This window comes from Botrytis byssoidea (genome assembly GCF_014898295.1).
Source record: "Botrytis byssoidea strain MUCL 94 chromosome Unknown BBYS_005, whole genome shotgun sequence".
Taxonomy (NCBI): Eukaryota; Fungi; Ascomycota; class Leotiomycetes; order Helotiales; family Sclerotiniaceae; genus Botrytis; species Botrytis byssoidea.
This window is the reverse complement of record NW_024065846.1, coordinates 1,006,142-1,028,085: the sequence shown is the minus strand read 5'-3', so window position 1 is coordinate 1,028,085 and position 21,944 is coordinate 1,006,142. Positions and strand designations below refer to the sequence as shown.

Here is a 21,944-nt window from a genome sequence, read left to right as displayed (position 1 = left end):
CTTAAGAACACAATTGATAACGAATTTGGATAATATACAAAACGACGATTTCCGATTGACGAAATCATTTACGAAACTGGATGATATGTTAATGATATGATCACGAATGAATACGAACCCCGGAGCTGAAGTTGAGAAGAAGAAGTCCCTACCCAAGGGTACGGAATAATGGCCGAGAAACGCGATCGATATGGCACAGGAGGAGATCCATCGATTGCGCAGAGAGGAAATAGAAATGGCAATGGCAATGGGAATGGTAATGGAGGACGAGGATATAATGGACGCGCGCCTCCAAATTTGGGATTTGATGGAGAGGGGAGCTCAATTTCGGGTCGCGGACAAAATGATAGGAGATACGGGTCTATGCCCCCAAACACGCCCATGACGCCCTACACACCCTACACACCCTACACACCAGTAACTGCAGGATATGATGGTGGAGAGAGCTTTATTTCAGCAGAGACACCGAGACACGATCATTATTATGGTGGAGAGAGTGCGATTGGAGGACGTCCAGCAGTTACACCGGGAGCTGCAGGCTATCGTGGCGGAGAAGGCTCTTACAATGGTGGCACACCACAAACTGGGCGATTCAATGGCGGAGAAAGCTATGCCGAAGGCCGCGCTCCTAGGCCAGGAAGATATGATGTTGCTGAGAGCACTATGTCTGTTGATACACCGCGAACTGGTCGATTCGATCCGGGCATGGAAAGCTCTATCGCGCATCCCGATACGCCACGTACTGCTCATTATGATACCACTGCAACTACCATGTCCATGGACCCATCACGAACAGGAACATATGATAAAGAGAATACGATCACGGTAGCAGAATACTATGATCCAGAACGAGCACGAGAACATGAACGACAAATGATGGAGCGCGAGAAATCTGAACGAGAACGAGGAATGCGCCAACCTTCAGGAATGGAATACGGGCCGCGACCTACGGAATATTTGAGTACATCAGGATCATCTACTTCTTCGTACCTAGATATCTCTCGCCATTTTCCTACAAAAGGTTTTAGTTTCAGGTCTTTCTTCTCGACACCATCCGAAAAGTCTGATTCGAAGAAGAAAAAGGAGAAAAAGAAGAAGAAAAGCAAGAAATTGACGAAACATAACACCTCATCAAGCTCCTCTTTGAATGAAGATTTAGCGTTTGGAACCGGATTTCTCAGGTACAGAAGGAAGAGGAGTGTGAGAGCTAGGGATGGAAGAGACAGGCAATGGGAAACCATAGGATATAAGTCTAGCAAGGAAAACTTGAAAGATACTCGATCTTCCACGAATTCCAGACCTACAAGCTCGAAAAGACCCACTACCGATGCTGAAATTTTGGCTCTAGGTGCTGGAATTGCTGGACTTGCCAAACTTGCACTCGATCATGGCAACAAAGACGCCAAGAATGGTAAGAATGGGCGCGTTGGTCCTGAAACCGTTAATTCTAGTCGAAGGGATGAGCGTGGCCTCCCACCTTCCAAGGCCATTCCATACGAAACCGACCCTAATGATGAGGGATGGGAATCAGCTTCTGATGACGAGTCAGATTCAAGTGTTGATACTGGTTTGGCGTTCGGAGGTGGTAGTCATGTTGGCAAGAAAAGCCAGGCTGGCTTGTTCGGACGCAAGAAGACCCACGGCCCAAAGAGTCGAAAGAGTAACGTGGTCGATCCAAGACTCCTTGGGCCAGAGAATTCCCTCAATGGGTATTTATCAGATAGGGCTGTAGGCTTCGAAGACGTGCAATGGGAGTCGGGTAGTGACTTTGGTCAACACACTTACATTCCTTACAGCCATCCAGACAGACAGGTGGATACTTTGTATGTGCATGAAAGGGTCAGGATAAGCAGGACCCAGGGTGTTGGAAGTGGTTCACAGACCCCTCTTCAAGAAGTCTTCCCAGTCCCCACCAACGATCCCTCTCGATTCGATGTGGCGCGAGCATCTTCGTCCGAATACAATGCTTCTAGACCTGCACCAGTTCCAATTCAGCAGCCTCAACCCATCACTCCGGTTTCTCATAGTGTTTATCACGAGTCCAATTACGTTCGTTCAGAATCCGGCGGGATCTTGAAAAGCTCTTCTGATAGATCTAAATCTTTAGCTAGCGCGGCCTTAGCTGGCGTAGCTGGAGCCGCTGTTGGAGCTGCAATTGCATCTAGTCGTCGAGATGAAAATGAGAATTATCGTGATGATGATAGAAGAGACAATCGGAGCTATAGTGAAAGCGCTGTCAATCGAAAAGAGCGACGCTACGAGGAAGATCAATACTCAATTGCCGATAGCAGCGCGTCTAAACCTCGGGATGAAGACCGAAAAGAGCGCCGTCGTGATTATGACCAATCTTCTATCGCTGATAGTAATCTCACTTGGGATGAAAAACGAGAGAAACGTCGCGAGGAGCGAAGAAAAGATGATTCTAGAAGCTCCACTTCTAATTCTGATCGTGATAAGAATCGAGAAAGGAGTCGTGATGATCCCGATGCTGCTGCAGAGGAGCGAGAGAGGAGACGACGAGAGAGACGCGAAGAGCGACGTGCACCTGATCGCATTGAAGACAACTACGAAGAGCGACGAGCCCACGTACTCTCAGAAATATCGGCAATGGCTCGCACACCCGCGGACCCATTCCAATATCAAGTTGCAGATACACCTTCTCGCGAGGAAAGCTCTGGCCGCCAGGCTAAAGATCAACCTGCACCTGCTGTCGTTACTGTCGATCGTGAACCGGATTTCAATCGAAGGCAAAATTCATCGATCAAAGAATCATCTTCTATCTCACGCTCCGAATCGCGCACTGAGATTTCCATCAAGGTTGAAAAGGAACAGCGATACAACGAACATGCTAGAACCCTTCATGATGCCGAGATGATATATGAAGAAACTGAACATTCTACAGCTCCTATTGAGGCAGCAGCTATTGCCGCCGCCGCTGCTGCTTTGGCTAGGGAAAGTCGCCGAGAATCAAGATCATCGAAACGACGAGGAGAGAGACGAACTGACTCTGAGGATGTTTCAAAAGACGGTGATTCTGCCGAAGCCCCGGGACAATCGCACGATGAAGTTATGGCAGAAGCGGATCGAGCTTATCGTGAAATTCTCATGGCTAGGAAAGTTGCTGCAGAAGTCCGCCGCTCTCGCACTCCATCACCTGAGCGCTCTGTGATGAACAAATATGAAGAAGAGTCAGAAGAAGAACCACCACGAATTGTCACTCCTCCTGGCATGCATGAACGCAAGAAAGGTCCCTATGATGCACCAAATGCTGATTTCAAGCTTGATTATATCATGACGCCTAGAGATCTAAAAGTCTACAGCATTCCAAGCAGGCGATATAAGGTTGATGAAGCTGATTTGAAGGGTCCATTCATGACAAAAGATGCTGATGCTAAACTGCCTCGACCTATGTTGAATTTGATTCGGCCCACTCCTACTTCAACACCGTCACCCGAGAAACAGTTTGCCACTATGGCTAAGAATGAAAACGTGAAGAAGGAAAGCTCCAATCGGTCGGATGATCGCCCAGTTGAAAGACGCCGTTCTGAACCTGAGCCTGAACCTGAACGTCATTCTAAGACCAAGGATAGAGATGGAGAGCGTGAACAACCTTCTATACGATCGCAAGACGAGCCAACCCAACCCCAAGTTAGAGATCAAGTTGAGGATCGTGAACAAACCCCATTATATCGATCACAAGATAAGCCTAGCGATACAGCACAGGTCCGCGAACAGACTCCATCATACCGATCAAAAGAGGAGTCACATGATCAAGATCGTCCAAAACGCGATAGAAGAGACATTCCTCCCATCATTATCGGTCCAAGGGGTGATCTTATCCGCTCATCTGATGTTTCTGTTCCATCTCCCACTCAGTCCACAGTCTCAAAAGCTGTTACCTGGGGTCCAAACGAGACAAAACACTTTGAAGTCGAAAGCCCCACCGAACCAAAGGACGAGTACACTTCCGAATCCTCCCCAGAAACTCCTGAGAAGCCCAGATTTTCGGAGCCAAGATTCTCAGAGCCAAAGTCGGAGTCGCCGACTGAACCGAAATCCCCGAGTTCATGGGCCGCAATGGCAGCGGGCATTATTGGTGCCGGTATGGGTGCCGCAGTAGCAGGCTCAAATGAATCTCCTCAACGAGCCGAGCGACCTGAATCTCCTAAGAAACCTGAGCGAGCTGAGGTAAGTGAACTCGCTAGGATCTTAAAAGCTAGGGAAAGTGAACGGCCCGAATCTCCCAAGCGTGCCGAAGTCAGTGAACTTGCTAGAATTCTGAAAGAAAGGGAAAAGGAGCGACCTGAATCTCCTCAACGAGCCGAGCGACCTGAATCTCCTAAGAAACCTGAGCGAGCCGAGGTAAGTGAACTCGCTAGGATCTTAAAAGCTAGGGAAAGTGAGCGACCTGAATCTCCCAAGCGTGCCGAAGTCAGTGAACTTGCTAGAATCTTGAAAGCAAGGGAACAGGAGCGTAACGAAAGGCCTTATGAGTACAGAGGCGTAGTGGTAGAGCCTGAGAGTCCATACGGAGAACCGAGGCGAGATAGTCCACCTCGAGATATGGGAAGAGACAGTCTGTATCGAGGTGTGATTGTAGAGCCTGAGAGTCCATACGGAGAATCATTTCGAGATGTGGACAGAGAAAGTCTGTACCGAGGCGTGACGGTAGAGCCCGAGAGTCCATATGGAGAAATGAGAAGTCAAAACCCACCTCGAGATAACAGAAGGGAAAGTTTATCTCAGCATAGGAGAAGAGATAGCCCACCAAGCGTCGGTCCCAAGCCCGTTTCGCCACAAACTTCACATATGCCTGGTGCTTTCGACGACGATTTGGATTTTACTGCAACAGTGGCAGCAGGTTTGCAAGATAGTGGCTTCGATCCTAATCTCGTGGTTGACGATCTCGCGTTCCGAAAACGTGATTCCCCACCTGGCTCTAATGAATACAAAACGCCATGGGCAGAATCCATCGACGACCTCTCAAACATTCTGGGTGAAAGCTCTACAAACCGCGGCTTTGTCATGGGCGAGGTGTCAGAAACCCCGAAAGATTGGTCGAGTGTATCGCCTGCCAATGAAGAATCACCCAATCTCGATAGGAAAGAACAGAAAAGGCTTGAAAAAGAAGGGAGACGAAGTGGTGGTGATGTATCATCGCCAATCACTGGTGTTATCGTTGAAGAACCTGAAGACTATTTTGATACCTCTAGGCAGAGCAAAAAAGAACAAAGGAGACGTGACAAGGAGGAAGCAAGAACACAATCACTTCTGAGGGAAGAATCTTCATTTGTTGATATTCTACCAAATCGCGAAATAGTCGAAGAACCGGAAAGTTATGTTGAGCCTGTTGACACTCCCAAGAAGTCCAAGAAGTCATCCCGATCATCGACGTATGAAGATGTTGACCTTGATTCATCTGCTTCAAAACCAAAAAGGAAATCTAGCAAGCGCTCATCAACTTACGATGGCAAAGTCGAGTCTCCATTACGTGAAAGTCGCAGGACCTTCTCCATGGATGATATCAAAAATGGCGACGAATCCAAAATCCCTAGAAAGTCGAAGCGTGACAGTGTTAGATTTGACTCACCCCCTCCAGAGGTTGACTCCGAATCTGGCAGATCATTGAGAAGAAAGTCAAAGGATAAATTGGGAAGCAAGAGTGAACGTTATGATTCTTCTGATCCTTCACAAATCTCATTGCCAGCCTCTGATAATTTTGAAGATATGGAGCTATCGAGAGATCCAGACCGACCATCACGTCGAGATGGCGATGATCCATTGTGGGCTTCATCGCGTTCAATCTTATCAGCTGGTAGTAGCTCAAAGGTGGACGAAGAAGATTCGCCACAAAAGAACCGAAAAGATCGCAGCAGCACCAAAGAAAATAACGATGCTACACGACCAATTGCTTCGGAACCTACTCGCGATGATAATGAAGATTCAAAGAAGAAGACAAAAGAAGCAACGCCAAAGAAGAGTGGTGGGTTGTTTGGTTTCTTTAGCGGTGCAAAGGCAGAAGCAGCAAAGGAGGAACTAACGAAAGGAAGCCGTGATGATCCTGACGATGTCAAGAAGAAAAAGAAAAAACGGAGTTCAACGTCGGATGGAATAACTGAGGGCCAATCTTTCAGTGATTCTCAATTGGTTTCAAGTGAGACTAATGGCCAAAAAACACGCGGTGAGGATGGTGTGCAAGATTCTAGGAATGATGGAGAGAGGAAGAGGAGTAAAAGTTCAGATTCGAAGAAGGGTTCTTTTTTAGATAATGCCGGCATCCTTGGCGCGGGTGCCGGCCTTGCTGCTGGTGCAATTGCAATTTCTGCTCAGCACCAACAGCAACATGCCGCTAATAATAATGATAGCGAGGGAAGTACGGGGGATATGGGAAAGCTGGAAAGAGAGGAAGATATATTGGATCCAGAGATTATCGAACGACAAATCAGACCCTCAATTGACCCTCAATATGGAGATCTTTTACCATTGCCGCCAAGTGGTTCAGTTTCACCTAATTGTGAACCAATTGATGACCTGCCCAAACTTCCAGAAAGTCGACCTACAACACCTGAATCTGAAAAACGGACTGTAAGTACGCCAAGGGAGAAGACTCCGCGAAATCGTAAGAGTTTGCAGGAGACTCCTGTAAAATCTCCAAGCCAAAGTGCCGTGCCATTAAAATTCGTCATGGGAAACCGATCCAATCCGGCCTCACCTATTATAACGAGATCTACTGGTAATACGCCCTTTTCTACTTTCCATCCCTCTCCAATTGCAGAATCAGCCACAATTCCAAGATCTAGATCAAGACCTATGTCGTGGGATAATACCAAGGAATTCAAGCCCCTGTATCTACTAGAGACTAACAGACGTGGGTCGTTCGTGCCAGAAGAGATAATTGACCCGCTCCCACATTTACCGCCGTCCCGAACCAATTCAGAACTTGACGTGGCGGATCTACCCGAATCGGGCATTTTGGGAAAATTGGACCTTCACCGCCCTTCACCAGACCCACTTTCAACCAGCCTCCCCTCCGATGATCATACCTCCGGAGAATCCACACCGACTGCGATTACTTTTAAAAGAGACTTAGCGCCATCAGTGGAGTTTCTTCAAGATTCTTTCCCCTCACTGGAAGAAAAACAAACTTTATCCTTTGATGCATTTCATGAACAATCATCATCTGAATCAGTAGCTAAAGCCATTGGAGCCGCAGGAATTGCAACGGCAGCCGGCCTTGCCATTGCATCTCATGGTACAAGGGATGAACAGGAACCAAGCTCTTCTCAAGAGATCCAGGAAAAGAGTGGAAACGACGATTTAGAATATTCATCTCAGTCACATGACATACCCTCCGAACAGGAGGAGACATTGCAAATCTTAAGTGGAACTTCGGGCAATCAAACCATGAGTATTGAAGAGGAGGTCGAACAGACCGAAGAATTTCCTTTGTCAAATTTTAAGAAAAATGAGGGCAAAGGTTTGACGCTTGAATCAGATGACATTCATGATGAAGCCGAGAATACTCCGGAGCCCATTCAAGAACTCTCCAGTCCAGTTGAGGGGGACAATGTCAAGTCCGTAGATAACTTCTCTACACCAAAGTTCAAGAACAATCAGGGTAAGAATGGAATAGCTGTATCGTCTCAGGAGCCCGAATTGGAACTCCGAAACGAAATCCCCAGTCAAGAGGATACACAAGGACCAAAATCCGACTATGCTTCAAGTGAACCACATGACGTGACCGGACCGGAGAGAGATCTTATCGAACAAGCAGCTAGCCCCGAGGCTCAACTCGTTGAATATCCTACTCAGAACTTCGAAGAGGAGAAAGTACACGAGAAAGTAGACCAAAATGTTCTATCCCTCGAACCCGAGTCGAAGACAAGAAATGTGGACAGCGTAGAGCCTTACAAACCTATGGATGAACAGCCTTCAATTGACAAATCGGCTGATAAACCGCAACAGCAAGTGCAGGAATTTGGCCAAATGGAAGAAGTTTTGCCATCAGTTGAGATTGACCAGATCGAGGAATTCTCTGTTCCCAAGTCCAAGAAGGACAGGAAGAAGGACAAGAAGAAGGCAAAAGCTGATGCTCTTAGACTGGAAAGACTCACTACTGAGCCAATCGTCGAATCTATGATTGAAGGTCCGACACGAGAACCATCACTTGAGGTATCGTCAGAGGTTCCCCGCAAGATTTCCCAACCATCTTCTCCTCTAGCCAGCCCCGAAGAACAAGCATTCAATGGTTCTGTACTGCCTGAAAATTCTGGTGATATCACACCCACAGTTTCCGAGTTTGCTAGCCCCAAATCAAAAAGAGATAAGAAAAGGTTGAAAAAGTCTAAGCCGACTCCTCTTGATCCGCAACCAGAACAAGATGTGGCACAACCCGAGCTCAATGAGGCTGAGGTTTCCCAATCTGAAGATTTCACGAGAAATCCTCTATATTTGCCTCAAGAATTAGTTCAAGAACCCATTCAAGCAGAACCTACCACGCCTGTCAATGTTAAGCCAATTGAAGAGTTCTCAACTCCAAAATCCAAGAAAAGCAAGAAGGAGAAGAGAAATGCAAAGGAGGAACGAATTGCAAATGTCGAGCAGGACCCAATCGATGTCACCCAGGAGCAGGAGCAAGTACCTGAATTGCAAGAAAAGGAACTACCAGAAGCTCTTACTTTTGAAGAGACGCCGAACCATGATGATACGACTCACGCCATCGCCTCTCCTTCTTCGAAGAAGAATAGAAAGAAGAGCAGAAAGGGTAAGACTGCAGACATAGAAGGACCCATGGAGCCGACAATTTCTGGTCTTATTCCGGAGGATGTGTCAGAGAAACCAACACCAATGGTTGGACCTGGTGGTTGGCCAATCACTCCTGCTACGCCATGGACTGCCGGCACTCAAGAAGTCTCTTCATCAAATGAAAAGGACTACTTTCCAGCTGCAGAAACTATACTACCAATCATTACTGCCGGGGATACTGTTATTGGCGCAGAACAATTGAAGACCAATGATATTCCTGAAGATAAGAATGGTTCTGATAGCCTTACCGCTGAACATGAAGATAATCAACTCGGACTTGCAAACCAATCACAAGAGGAATTGAAGCCACAAGAAATTGTGATCGAGGATGTTTCTAAAGGGCTTGGAGACGATGTCACTGACTTGAGTGGACTTCCAGCCGGCTCTCAAGAAGATGAATCATCTCTCCCTCGCCAATTACCTGCGGAGATTGAAGATAGCATTCAAGAAAATCATCCATCACAAGAAGAACGGGATCAAGTGTCTGCAATCGAGACTCAAGAGGAAGAGAAGCCAATTTCCAATGAGACTGAAGCTCGGGGTGGATTTGAAGCTGGATATGAAGATGACCAACAAGTGCTTTCTAAGGATTTGAAGGAGGAACTTGAATCTGGTAGTGCCAAGGACGAGAGAGACGATGAAAGTGAAAAGCATGCTAATCAAGATCAAAACGAAGGGGATCCTTCTGATATTGCTTCCTCAGATAATGCTATCAGAAACTTGAACGAGCCAACAGATATCCCTACCCCTCAGGCAGAGACTATCGAGGATCCAGCGATCAAGGCTGTACTTGAAGAACCAGAGGAGATTGCCCAGGCTGATAAGACGCCACAAATTCCCGAGGACAGTGTCCCCGCCGAGAACGTTATCAAGGAACAGACTCCTTTGGAAGAGACCTCCACAATTGTGCAAGAGCCAGAGACTATCGAAAATACGCATATCGACCAGGATCTTCCAGAGCCAGCAACGACCGAAAAGACGCCCATTGATTCGATCATTTCAGCACCAGAACCCGAGGTAGAGAGCCAAAGCAAGGAGTCCAAGGAACAGGAGAATCGCGACAGTCTGCTTGCATCTAATCCTTCCAATGACATGATGACACCCGGTACTTCGGAAGAAAAGACGCCTGTAGATGCCTCTCCAGAGCACCTCGAGCCTGAGCATTTGCAAGGTCCCGATGAAGCTTCTATTGCCATCGACCCTAAGCCGGAATCTGCTACCCTTGACAAGAGCCAAGAAAATGTGATTGAACCGACACCCATTGAGGAAGTTTCTGTTTCCGAGAATGTGGATCAAGCCAACATCGAGGAGGACAAGACGCAAGGAGAAGAATCTGCTGATGTTAAACAAGAAATTCCGGACATGCCTCTGAAGCCTTCTACTGTAGACCGTGAAATCGAATTTTCTGCACCTCCCAAGAAGTCTGAGAAAGATAAGAACAAGCGTGGCAAGCAAGTACAGGATTCAATTGAAGACGATACCGTTGCCAAGGATATCAAACCCATTGGCGAGTCGTCCAATATCGGAATGCCAATTGAACACCCAAATACTATGCCTGTGGAACAAATTATTACGATCCCCGCGAAAGAGCAAACTCCTAACGATGCACCAATGACAGCAGGACTTTCTGGTCTTATGGGTCCTCTGACAGGAAGAAAAAAGGGTGTTTTGGAAATGGTTCAAGCTTTGGGATGGGGCAAAAAGAAGGACAAGGCCGCAATTGCCGCTGCTGAGCAAGGACTCCCTCCAAGACCATCTACAGCACGCGCTGCATCCGAATCTTTCATGTCTACACCACGCGTTGTGTCTGAGTCCGCCATGCCAAAGGTCATTGAGACTGAGCTTGTCAAAGCACCATCACCTACTACGGAACTTGAGGAATGGGCTCTCGCAGGCGAAAACCCGAAGACAAATTCGAAGAAGGGCAAGAAAATCGCAAGCGAAGATCTTGAGTCAGTGCCAAGTGCAATCATCGAGGAAGAACCTTTACCCATTGAGCCCAAGCAAGAGACTGCTCAAAAAATCATGGAGCCATCTGTCACAAAATCGGCAGAGGATGTACAAGATGACCAATCATCCAGAAGACAAAAGGGTAAACAACGTCTCAGCTTACAATCGTTCATATCCGAAGAGGCCTCCAAAGCATTCAGAGCTGGGGAATCCGCCAATCAAGGACCAGAAACTCCGTCGTTGATGGCAGAGCCAGCTTTCATCGAACAATCTCATGAACTCACTTCCGAGCCAATTATCGATACACCAGTTGAAGAAATGAAAAACTTTGAATCAATGATTGGGGTTCCAACCATGAAATTGCAGGAAAATGAAAAGAAACGCCGAAGTTCGCAATCCTCAGCGTCGGAAGAAATGCCAAAGGAAGAGGCAGATGCGTCGAGAGATGCTGCGATCGAGAAGGAACTCAAGCTTCAAGCACCGGAAATCGATGAGCCATCTGTTGAAAGCAGTAGCGAGCCTTCCGAACTTCAACGTGAACCTACCTTGGAAGAGAGTCGAGCTCCCGAAGTGTCAAATGAAGATGTCCCTGAACCATTTGTCGAAACCGCTAGGGAGACTGAGGAACTTGATCCTGAGGCTATCCATGAGGATCGTCTTACTTCATCGCCACAGCCTGAGCAAATTCCTGAACATATTGTTGAGAACCAGAGCAGATCTTCTGAACCTCCTCACTCGATTGGCCAACAGAGTAGTTTCGTTCCAGAAGCCCTTTCGGAGGATAGTCCGGAGCAAGCAACTTTTGAAAGATCAAACGAGTCCTCAAATGTTCCTCGCAAGGTTATTCAGGATGATGATAATGTACCACAAGCATCATTTGACCGTGTTACTGAGCCAAGCGCTATTGATAATGAAGCTTCTCCACCGAATGAATCCACTCTCGAGAAAGCCACGAAGAATGTCGATATTTCTGAACCAAGCTTGGTTGATGAATCTTTCTTGCCAAATGAATCGATTCAAGATGATATCATGGCATCTGTCGAGTATGTCGAACCAGATATAAGCCTTGAAGAGTCTGGATTGTCAGTTGAGCCTCTCTCTGAAGAGTTGGACAATACTATTGAAGTTCAGAAGCCAGACAATGTTGATGAGCCTACTTTACCAAGTAACATTGTGTTCGAGGAAGATTCGAGAGAGGTTGAAGCTGCCGAGCCAAGTCATAACAACGATCAGTCTATCTTACCACAAGAGCCACTTCTCGAGGAAATCAACAAGGATACCAATGGGTCTTTGACGAAGCAAATTATTCCACGGAAGGAGTCAGGAGCTCTGGAAACTTTCGAACCAAGCCATACTGATGAAGGGACTCTTTTATCTACTGAGCCTTCAGCAACGGTTGGAACAGTTCAAGCGCCGAACGAAATTGATCCTGCTGAGGAAACGGAAGTTCAAGATGAATCGACCTTACCCAGCACTAAGAAGTCCAAGAAAAGCAAGAAAAACAAGAAGAGTAAGAATAAGTCCCAGTCAGAGCCTGAGGTGCCAATCGAAGTCACCAAAGAGCCTGAAGAAACCCTTCTTGTCGAGGAACAAATCTTAGAAAAGCCTTTCGATACCACGGAATCAAGCAATCGTGGAGCCTTAGAACAGCCGCTCGAAAGATCAATTGAGCCCATCGAGCAAGAAAGCCGTGACATCTTAGAGCCTGCTTCTGTGCCACTTCCGGAAGATGATATCAATGAGGCCATCGAACTTGATGAACCTACAAACTTCGAAAGTCTACAGCCGTCTCCTAACCTCAGTCCATCAATCCCAATTCCTGAGAAAACAATTATCAATTCAGAGATCAAGGAGCCCAATAGTCTTAAGAACTTGGATTATTCTGAGCATGCAGCATCGATCCCACTGCCAGAGGACATCGTGATGAATCCTACCGAGGACGTCGAGCATCAAGTTCATGAACCCGCAGAAGCACTTGAACCAGTTTCAGATGTTGTGGAGAAGACAATTGAAACCCCCTCCGAGATTGAGATTCCTGCAAGCAAAGAAACATTGGAATTTTCAGAACCGATGTCTCCCATTCTAGAAAAGTCTTCCCAAGAACCTGCTTCAGTCTCACCAAAGAGGTCGAGAAAGGATAAGAAAAAGCGCAAGTCTGCTACACCAATGCCATTGGCCGAAGAGTCTCTTTCATCAGACCCACTCCTCGAGAGCGAAACAAAAGATGTTGAGCCAATAACGGAAGAAGCAAGACTAGTTGTCTCAGAACCTCCAATTGATAGATCTTCGGAAGAAGTAATGTTCAGCAAGCCACAGGAAGCCAAGTTTCTTTCGGAATTGATCAACCCAGAGACCGAACAGAATGGCATTGAACCGATGGACGCCATTACAACTCCAAGCATCTCTGATGGCATTGAACACGTTTTTCAAGGAAAACATGTCGAGCCACCCGCTGAAGTTCCAACCGAGGAATCCAACGAAGGAAGGGAAGAGCAGAAGTCTGAAGTACCTGTTCTAGACTCCGGAGACCTTGATTCTCAAGCTCCATTGGGACCTTTACCGATTCAAGCGGACGTTGATGTATCAAACTATGAAGCCGTTCCAAACTCCACCGAGCCAATTCCAGAGAGCGTGCAAATGGCCAACGAGGATACGTTGATTCCCACTCTGACCAATGTTGAGGTTAAACAAGATGATACTCCAAACTCGGTTGTGGATGTGCCGATTGACCAACGGGACCTTGAATCTGAATCCAAAGATACCACGGACTTGCCAGAAACGAACTCTTCAAATGCTCTAGTCATAGAATTCAAAGAGGATGAAACGAAGAGCAAATCCCTTCACACAAGTCCATCATTTGAGCTTCCCATGGACAGCACGTCAGAAATGACCGAACTTTCCCAGCCAATCAATCAAGCTTCAGAAGAGGAACTTCATGGCATAGAACCTGTGGAGACTGTCAGAGAGATCGTTGAGCAACCAACAGAGCTTCAAGAACATTCCCTTGAGCAGGAACAAACAGAGGAAGATCCCAAGGTATTTATGGTGCCAGTAATCGAGTCAATTGCATCGAAACCATCGACAAACGTTTCTCATGGACCAACTGTCGAGTCTGGAAATTCCAAGGAAGATGACCTTACACTACAGGAACCAATTGTACAACAAGAGTCATCAAGCGAACCAAAAAGCATCGAGGAGCCATCCTTAGTACCGCATCAAATCATTGAGCCGGAATCTGTAAACGGAGAAACTTTCCTACCGCAAAATGCAATGATCAATTCAATCGTTGATGACGAGGAGGCACCTCAGTCACAGGAATTTGAGCCAGAAATCAAAAACGGAGAAAACATTTTACCGCAAGAATCAACAGTTGAATCACCAATCAGTGCAGAGCCAACTTTTCAGCAGGAGCTAGAAACTGTGCCAGAAACTTCCAATTTTGAATCTAGTCTTGTACAAAACTCGGTCGTTAAGCCAATACCAGAGGAAGAGCAAATTGTTGTAGAGAAACCAGTCATCGAGCTCAACATTCCTGAACCAGCACAAATTGCTTTGCCAGAATCACCAATTGAGCAAACATCCCTCGAGCAAGAACTGTCTTTTCCACAAGAGTCTCCAACCGAGCCAGAAGTCATCAGAGAAGCGCCTATTGTTCAAGATCGTGCAACTGATCCTCAAAGCTCTGATATTAAGCTGGTCATTCCACAAGAATCGCCCCTGAAGCAAAATGCCGTTGATCCTGCACAAGTTTCTTTGCCAGAATCACCAACCGAGCGGGATGTATCTGAACTAGAAACTCCATCTCAACAGGGGCTCGATTCTGAAAATTACATCGTTGGAGAACCAACTCTTTCACAAGAGCACCATGTCGAACAGAAAAGCTCACATCCTGAATTGGTGAACCATTCAGGATGGCCTATTGAACAAAAGACTGTCGAGCCAGAACAAGTCGCCTTGCCAGAATCACCTATTGAACAGGAATCATTTGAACCAGAAGTAATTTTTCGACAAGAGCCTGTAGCTGAGTCTCAAAATCGTCCAATACCAAGCAATTCACCAGAAGTGGTATTTGAGGAAAAAGCTGGAGATAAAGAATTGTCCTTTCCACAAGATATCGTCGATCCAAAAATAACTGAAAAAGCACCCATCCCTCATGAACATGATATCGATTCCAAAATTTCTGAGCAAGAATTGGTTGTTCCACAAGAGTTACCAATTGAGCAATCAATCCGTCAATCTTCAGAGGTCAGCATCGAAGAGCCTGTTGCCGAGTCAATCCCCATGGATGATATGTCAATTCCACAAGAATCATCGATTGAGCCAACAAAATTAGAATCAGATATGTCAATTTCCGATATCGTACCTGAAGAATCAGCGAGGGATCTCGAATCTGTTTTCGCCAATGAATCTGGAAAGGACAAGGAGGAAGGAGAACAGAACTTGGACTTTTCGGAAACCTCCGGAGATCCAACCAACGTTACTTTTTCTTCTCAAGTACCAGAAAACCAGGCGCTAGAAATTGACTCCGAGTCAATGACATTTGATTCTAACATTAAACCTGTACCAAGCTCGCCAGATATCCTTTCCGAAGGTTTTGAGCCAATTGCAAATGTGGAGCAAACCAACCCAGATTTTTTTGAATCTACATCGAATACAGAACCAATCGCCAGTGAACAAGCTATCGATTCTGCCCTTGAGACGACATCATTCAATTCTACTCTTGAGGACCCTATACATGATCAGCCTCTTTCCGAAAGTCTGCTTGCTGAGACTGAACCAACACAAAGAGATGAATGGGCCCGACCGATCGAGGAGTCGAAAGAGGCGCAAGAGACGGGTGATGATGTCTTGCAACCAATGAGCGAGCAATCTAATGTTGCACCTCAAGCCCCAGAAATTACAAGTACGCCGCTTGAGATCACAGATATTCCATTCACGGGAGACGATGTAAAAGAGCTGGCAAACGGAGATATAACCGAAACCGATGAAGATTCGTTCTTAGATGCTGTTGAATCTTTCTCCATAGAAGATACTCCGATGAATTTAACCCCTCGGGCCTCACGAGAGCCTGTCGAAGCTGTTGAGCCCGAGTTTGAAGAACTTACTCAAGAGCCCGCAGAAAAGTCCGTTCCGGAAGTTATCAAGCCGTTACACGCAGAAGAATTAATTTCGGCCCCTATGCCTGAGACCGTACAACAAAACGATGATGGTTCTGAAGAGATTACACTGGAGGGGCACAGATCAATTCCAGCCGATGAGCTATCAAAAAGTTATTTACCACAAGAGATGCTAAATGAGGAGCACCCAAAGGAAGAGCACAGACCAGTAGATGATGATGTCACTGGGGTCTTAACCAAGAATTCCAAGGATATAAATGATCGTGAGTTTGGATTTTCTTCACCGGTACAGTTTATCCCCAAAGACACCCAAATAGGAGTACCGGATGTTGTGGAGCCAGTACCTACAGAGATAACACTCGATGACTTTAAGGCCATTCCCACTGGAGACATGCCAAAGGAAGTTCAACAACAAACCGAGGACGAATGGGGTACGGTTTCTACCAAGAAATCGAGAAAGGACAAGGAGAGACTTAAATCTACCTTGTCTACCCCATTGGAGCCCGAGGTTCCCAATGTTGCTACTGAGCTTCCTGAGGATATTCCACCAAATTCTGGAAAGCTTGAAGAGCTACTTCCAACTATTGAGGACGTACCTGATACTCATACATCTTTCCAGATTCCACAGGTTGATAAAATTGTTTCCGAGCATGATCCTTTTGACATGTCACACGATAAGAACGATGAAAAGGGCAAGGGTATTTCAAGCAGAGGACGAGACCCAGAATCGGAAATCCCAGCCTTGGCCAATACCGTCGCGGTATCCGATATACAAGATGTCAATCCTGGCGAGCGTCTCCTGACTTCTCCTATTCCAATACGAAACACCGTTCCAACATCGAACTCAATTACGGAACCAGATATGCTTTCATCTCCCTCATCATCTTCATTCAAGCAGCTTATCGATGAGTCGAATAATCTCTCTGCTGCATCAGTAGAAGTTCCTTCCAAAAAAGACAAGAGAAAACGACAAGCCACGATGAATCTTGAAACACCCAAAGATGATCAACGAACTTTTTGGGCAGGTGAAGTTCCCGAAGCAGAAGTTATCAGGGCTGTACCAGTCATAGAAGATATCGGCCGAGATGAATTCTATTCTCATATTGCCAGCACGGTCAAAGAATCCGAAGCGAACGAATTTTCTAGACCACCCGCCAAGAAAGGAAAGAAGAATACGAAAAGAGAGTCGACCGATATCAGAGACTTCCAGTCATTAATGGGGGAAGATTTATCGAGAATTGAACCAATGAAGGAGCGCAAAGAGATGCCATCTGCAGTAGCCGCAACTGCAGCAATTGTCGGTGCAGCAATTTTGGCTAGCAAGAGCAAGGAATTAGAAGTAGAAGCTGTTGAGGAAGAAGAAAGCCCCAGGTCGGAAAAGTTATCTGAGGAGGAAGAGCATAGACTAAGCATGGACAAGATAGCACCAAGTGATGACGTATCTGATGATTCTGTACCAAGAGAAGACAAGGATTCAAAATTGTTTGAAGAGATGAAGGGTGCGTCTGGGCAGACGAAGAATGATGAATATGACAGTGACGGATTTCGAGAAAGGAGTATGATTTTGCAAGAATCAGAACAGATAGGGAACATCAGGGGTCCAATGATTGAGACATCTGACAAGGCTGCCGCTGTAGAACCTCAAGAGATTAGAAATCCTAGATCTCTTAGCCCCGTTCTCGACGTTGCAAGGTTTACTCAAGAGCCGGAGCAGATGGAACCGATGCAGAAAAAAGAAGCCGCCAAAACATCCGAGTCAGATAAGGTGGAACGTTCTATTTTGCATGAGCCAGAGGGGGCTAACACCATTCAAGAGCCAAAGGAAGAGATTTTCACTGAGCATGCGGAAGATGAAGACGCCATTTTGCAAGAGCCAGAACAAATGGAGGCCGTCCAGAAACCAACGACACAAATTCCTGCCGACTCTACGATTGTAGAACGCCAAATTGTACAAGATTCAGAGCATATTGGAGCTTCTCAAGAACCAATGGTGGAGACCCATCCCAAATCATTGATAATGGAGGATCGTGAAAGTGCAACACCCACGCCATCTCGCCATTTTGATCTCAATGACGACAAAACTCAAGAAATAGCGCTGGCTGCCCAGTCCTATGCTTCGAGCAGTTCTTCAAGCCCAAGACGATCATCGCCTGCACGCGAACCAAGAGGAGATCTGTCAGAAGAGTACCTCTCTAGACCATCGAGAAGAGATATGGAGAAGAAAAGAAGGAAGAAGTCAATCGAGGTTGACGATAACCTAGATCTCTTACCGGCACCAATCCAAGAAGCCTTGCGAACTACTATTGTTGAGCCCCGAGCTAGAGAAACCAGTCCTTCGCCAATCTCTTCTCCGATAGCCGAACGAGCTAAAAGAACCAGATCAAGATCCCGTCCTCCATCTCGACCTGGAACACCTGGCTTGACAATGCTACGAGAAGAATCAGAGGATGAGAATGCTCTCAATGTAGAAAACAGAGACAGTGCTTTTATCGGCGACTCTCCAATTCCTCCTCAAGGAAACTTTGCAGGCAAACATGAAGACATTCGTGATAGTGGCATTCACTTGAGAGACAATTCGCCTTCCATGCGTGTTAGAGCGCCCGTATCTTCAACAGATGCAGCTATCGATAGCATGGCATGGCCTTCTGTAGATGAAGATGCTGGGACAGTTGATCTTGAAAAGCCGCAACGACCAAAAGTTGTGGAAGATTTGACACGATATGGCCATAGAATTGATGATCTGCCATCTCAGAGACGCAAAGAAGAGGGGCACACAGATCTACATATAACGCAGGCAATTCACAGAGCACATTCACCTCATGAAGAAAAGCATAAACTTACTCGCAAGACTTCTTTAAGTCGTGGGGAACTAGCAGAAGCGAATCATGTAGACTTTGTCCGATCTCAACGACTTAAGGCATTTCAAACGAAATCCAAGGAAAAGTTATCTGAGCCTCTTCGAGCAGAAGCAATCAACAAACCAGTGACGCCAGAAAAAGAGCATAGAAGGCATCGTGTCCACCGTTCCGAATTTCCTGACCTCCAGTACCGCAAACCAAAGGAAAACAAATATGGGGACCTTGAACCAGTTAAAACTCCAAAAACTTCTAGAACTGAGCAGCGAAGTGTTTCCGAAAGTTCTCCATCTTTAATTGGAAGTGCAGCTCTTGCAGCAGCAGGATCGGGATTTGCAGCAGCAAGGAAGTTAAGTCAAGAAAGCCGTCCTTTAAGTGCTCAAAGTCACAAAAGTCAAAGATCCGCTTCAAATATCAGTGTTACTCGATTGCGAACACCGGTTCCATTAGATGCGCCTCAAGCGCCACAGTTCCCCGATAGCGCTAAGACCAATCGTTCGTTTACACCGCCACTTCGTCGTAGCGCCCGGAAAATTAGCGGGGATCCAAGATCACTCCGTCAACAAAGCAACATTGATCTCGCTAAGGAAATTGATCCAGCCTCCATCAATACCGCTACATCGACAACTTTAACAAATACTGCAAATCCAACTGCAAATGAGGGCCGAGCCAGGGCGCAAGATATGGCCGATGTCTACGTAAGTTTGCAGAAATCTGAAGATGAAAAATTTTCACCGCTAATAAAAAATGTAGGATGGCTATGGTGAAGGCCATATGGGCTCACCACGATCCCCAACTCGACCTCACAGTATGCGACGACGACAAAGTATGCAAGTCTTGGAGCTCGAATCAAAACTGGATCAACTAACTGCGGAAAATCGCGCGCTCGCCGAATCTAAAGCTCATGCCGAACATATGCTCCGATCAAGCCAAGGTGCACCTGCGGCCTTGGTAGAAAGGGATGCGCAAATCGATCTACTTAAACGAACACTGTCATCGATGCAAGATGAGGTCAAACGATTGACTGAAGTAAATGCGGGCCTTTCCAGTGCGGCCGTTACATTGGGTCAACAACATAATGCACGATATGGCACACTCGAATCACAACATGCACAAACTTCACGCGAACTCCAGCAGGCCCGCGAGGCTCATCACAACCTACAGAGCGAAGTACAAGGCGTCATACATAATGCTATACAAGAAAGGGACCAGGAAATTGCATCATTGCGATCTCAATTGGATGTGGCCAAGGAACAAATTCGGGCAATGCAAAGGGAAATTCTAGCTGCCAAAGCTGGTGACGCTCAATTCCTGATCATCCGAGACGAGGACTATTTCGATAATGCTTGTCAACAACTCTGCCAACATGTGCAGCAATGGGTATTGAGATTCTCGAAGTTCTCTGATATGAGAGCCTGTAGACTCACGAGTGAAATCAACAACGATAAAACCATTGATCGACTCGATAATGCCATTCTAGATGGCTCAGATGTGGACAGTTATCTTGCGGATAGAGTGAGGAGACGAGATGTCTTTATGTCAATGACGATGACAATGGTGTGGGAATTTATATTCACTCGCTACTTATTTGGCATGGATCGAGAACAAAGACAAAAGCTCAAGTCACTGGAGAAGGTATTGTCTGAAGTTGGACCACCATCAGCCGTTCATCAATGGCGTGCTACGACTTTGACCTTGTTATCCAAACGAGAGTCATTCGCCAGACAAAAAGAACAAGATACTTTAGCTGTGGTGCATGCTGTTTTGGAGACCCTAACAGAAATCTTACCTCCACCTAGTCACCTTGAAGGTCAAATCGAGGAACAACTCAAACGTGTTATAAAAGCTGCCGTTGATCTATCCATAGAGATGCGCACTCAACGCGCAGAATACATGATGCTACCACCACTTCAACCCGAATATGATGCCAATGGCGATCTCGCCAGCAAAGTCTCTTTCAATGCTGCACTCATGAATGAGCGCAGCGGAGATACCATTTCTAATGAGGAGCTCGAGGCACAAAGAGCTGTCGTCAGAGTTGTACTCTTTCCACTTGTGGTGAAGAAAGGTGATGATCTAGGACAAGGCGATGAGGAAATCGTGGTTTGCCCTGCTCAGGTTTTGGTTGCCAAACCCAGAATGGGCAAGGGGCCAGTAGGAAGGGTTTATAGTCCGGCGAGTGGAGCGGATATGGATAGGAGAAGTGATAGGAGCCGAACTCCTGCTAGTTTGCAGAGTAGTATGCCCGATACCAATGTGATTTGAAGAAAGAGAAAAAAAACACGAAAAACAAAACCAGAATGGCGGACGTAGAAATGAATGGAAAGGAATATGGGTTAGATGGGAGTGGTGATGAAATAATTGATACCCTTTGGGTTTAGCGGTGATGGTTGGATCATGTGTTTTAATGTTTTCTTTCCCTTTGTTTTTCTTTTTATCTTCGACGATTTCCCCGATTCATTTTAATGATGATTAATGATGCTATGCATTTAGCGAACTCATAGCTACGGCTATGGAGTGTTTCTTTCATATTTCAGGCAAAAAAGATATCCATATTTAACGACGATCACGACCAGATTGTAGTATTAGACGAGTTTAATTTACTCCGCTTACCTAGTTTATGATTTTAAATGCCAAAGTACTTCATTCTGATTCGGGTTTCGATCTTGATTGTCATTATTTTCGATTAAAGGTGAACTATAAATAATTGCAAAAGCAAACCTCGACAAACCCTTACTGCCGGCCAATCATTATTCTACGACGCTAGCTACCTTCTCTCATTCATGCATACATGTATATCAAAGTGGAAATCCCCCTATAGCTCAATAATCGAGTGATTTTGTATGGTTAGCTCCAACGGAGAATCTTACTTGAAATCGTGAAAACACACATTTGTCATGGTTTGTAGCTCCGGGATATGACGGTCCACCATCTTTTCGGCTTGATGGTAGATTCAGTTGCAAGTAGTTAGGCTATGTAATTGCACACTGTCTTTATCACCAAGCATTCAAGGGCTGCCCAACTCTCCTGTCCAGACTGTATCAATGGCTACCCAGAAACTCTTCCAAAGAAAGAGCTCACTTGTATCCTTTTTGAGCTTGAACGGCTCATACCTAACTGTCTTAGTCTGTGAAGTGCGACTTAACAGTGCGTCTGTGTGGACTAATCTCTTGCTGTCGTCACAGATATATATTGAGCTGCCAGGCCATAGCAATGG

The 21,944-nt window shown here is 46.1% G+C and overlaps 1 protein-coding gene across 1 annotated transcript; it reads left to right on the top strand.

The window, feature by feature from the left end:
- Positions 1-168: 168 nt before the first annotated feature.
- Positions 169-20,992, top strand: EAE97_003122 (uncharacterized protein; the record flags this gene model as incomplete). Its single annotated transcript, XM_038873634.1, has 3 exons — positions 169-6,585; positions 6,634-19,425; positions 19,481-20,992. The coding sequence occupies 3 exons, from the start codon at positions 169-171 to the stop codon at positions 20,990-20,992; spliced, it is 20,721 nt and encodes a 6,906-aa protein (XP_038735497.1).
- Positions 20,993-21,944: the final 952 nt, after the last annotated feature.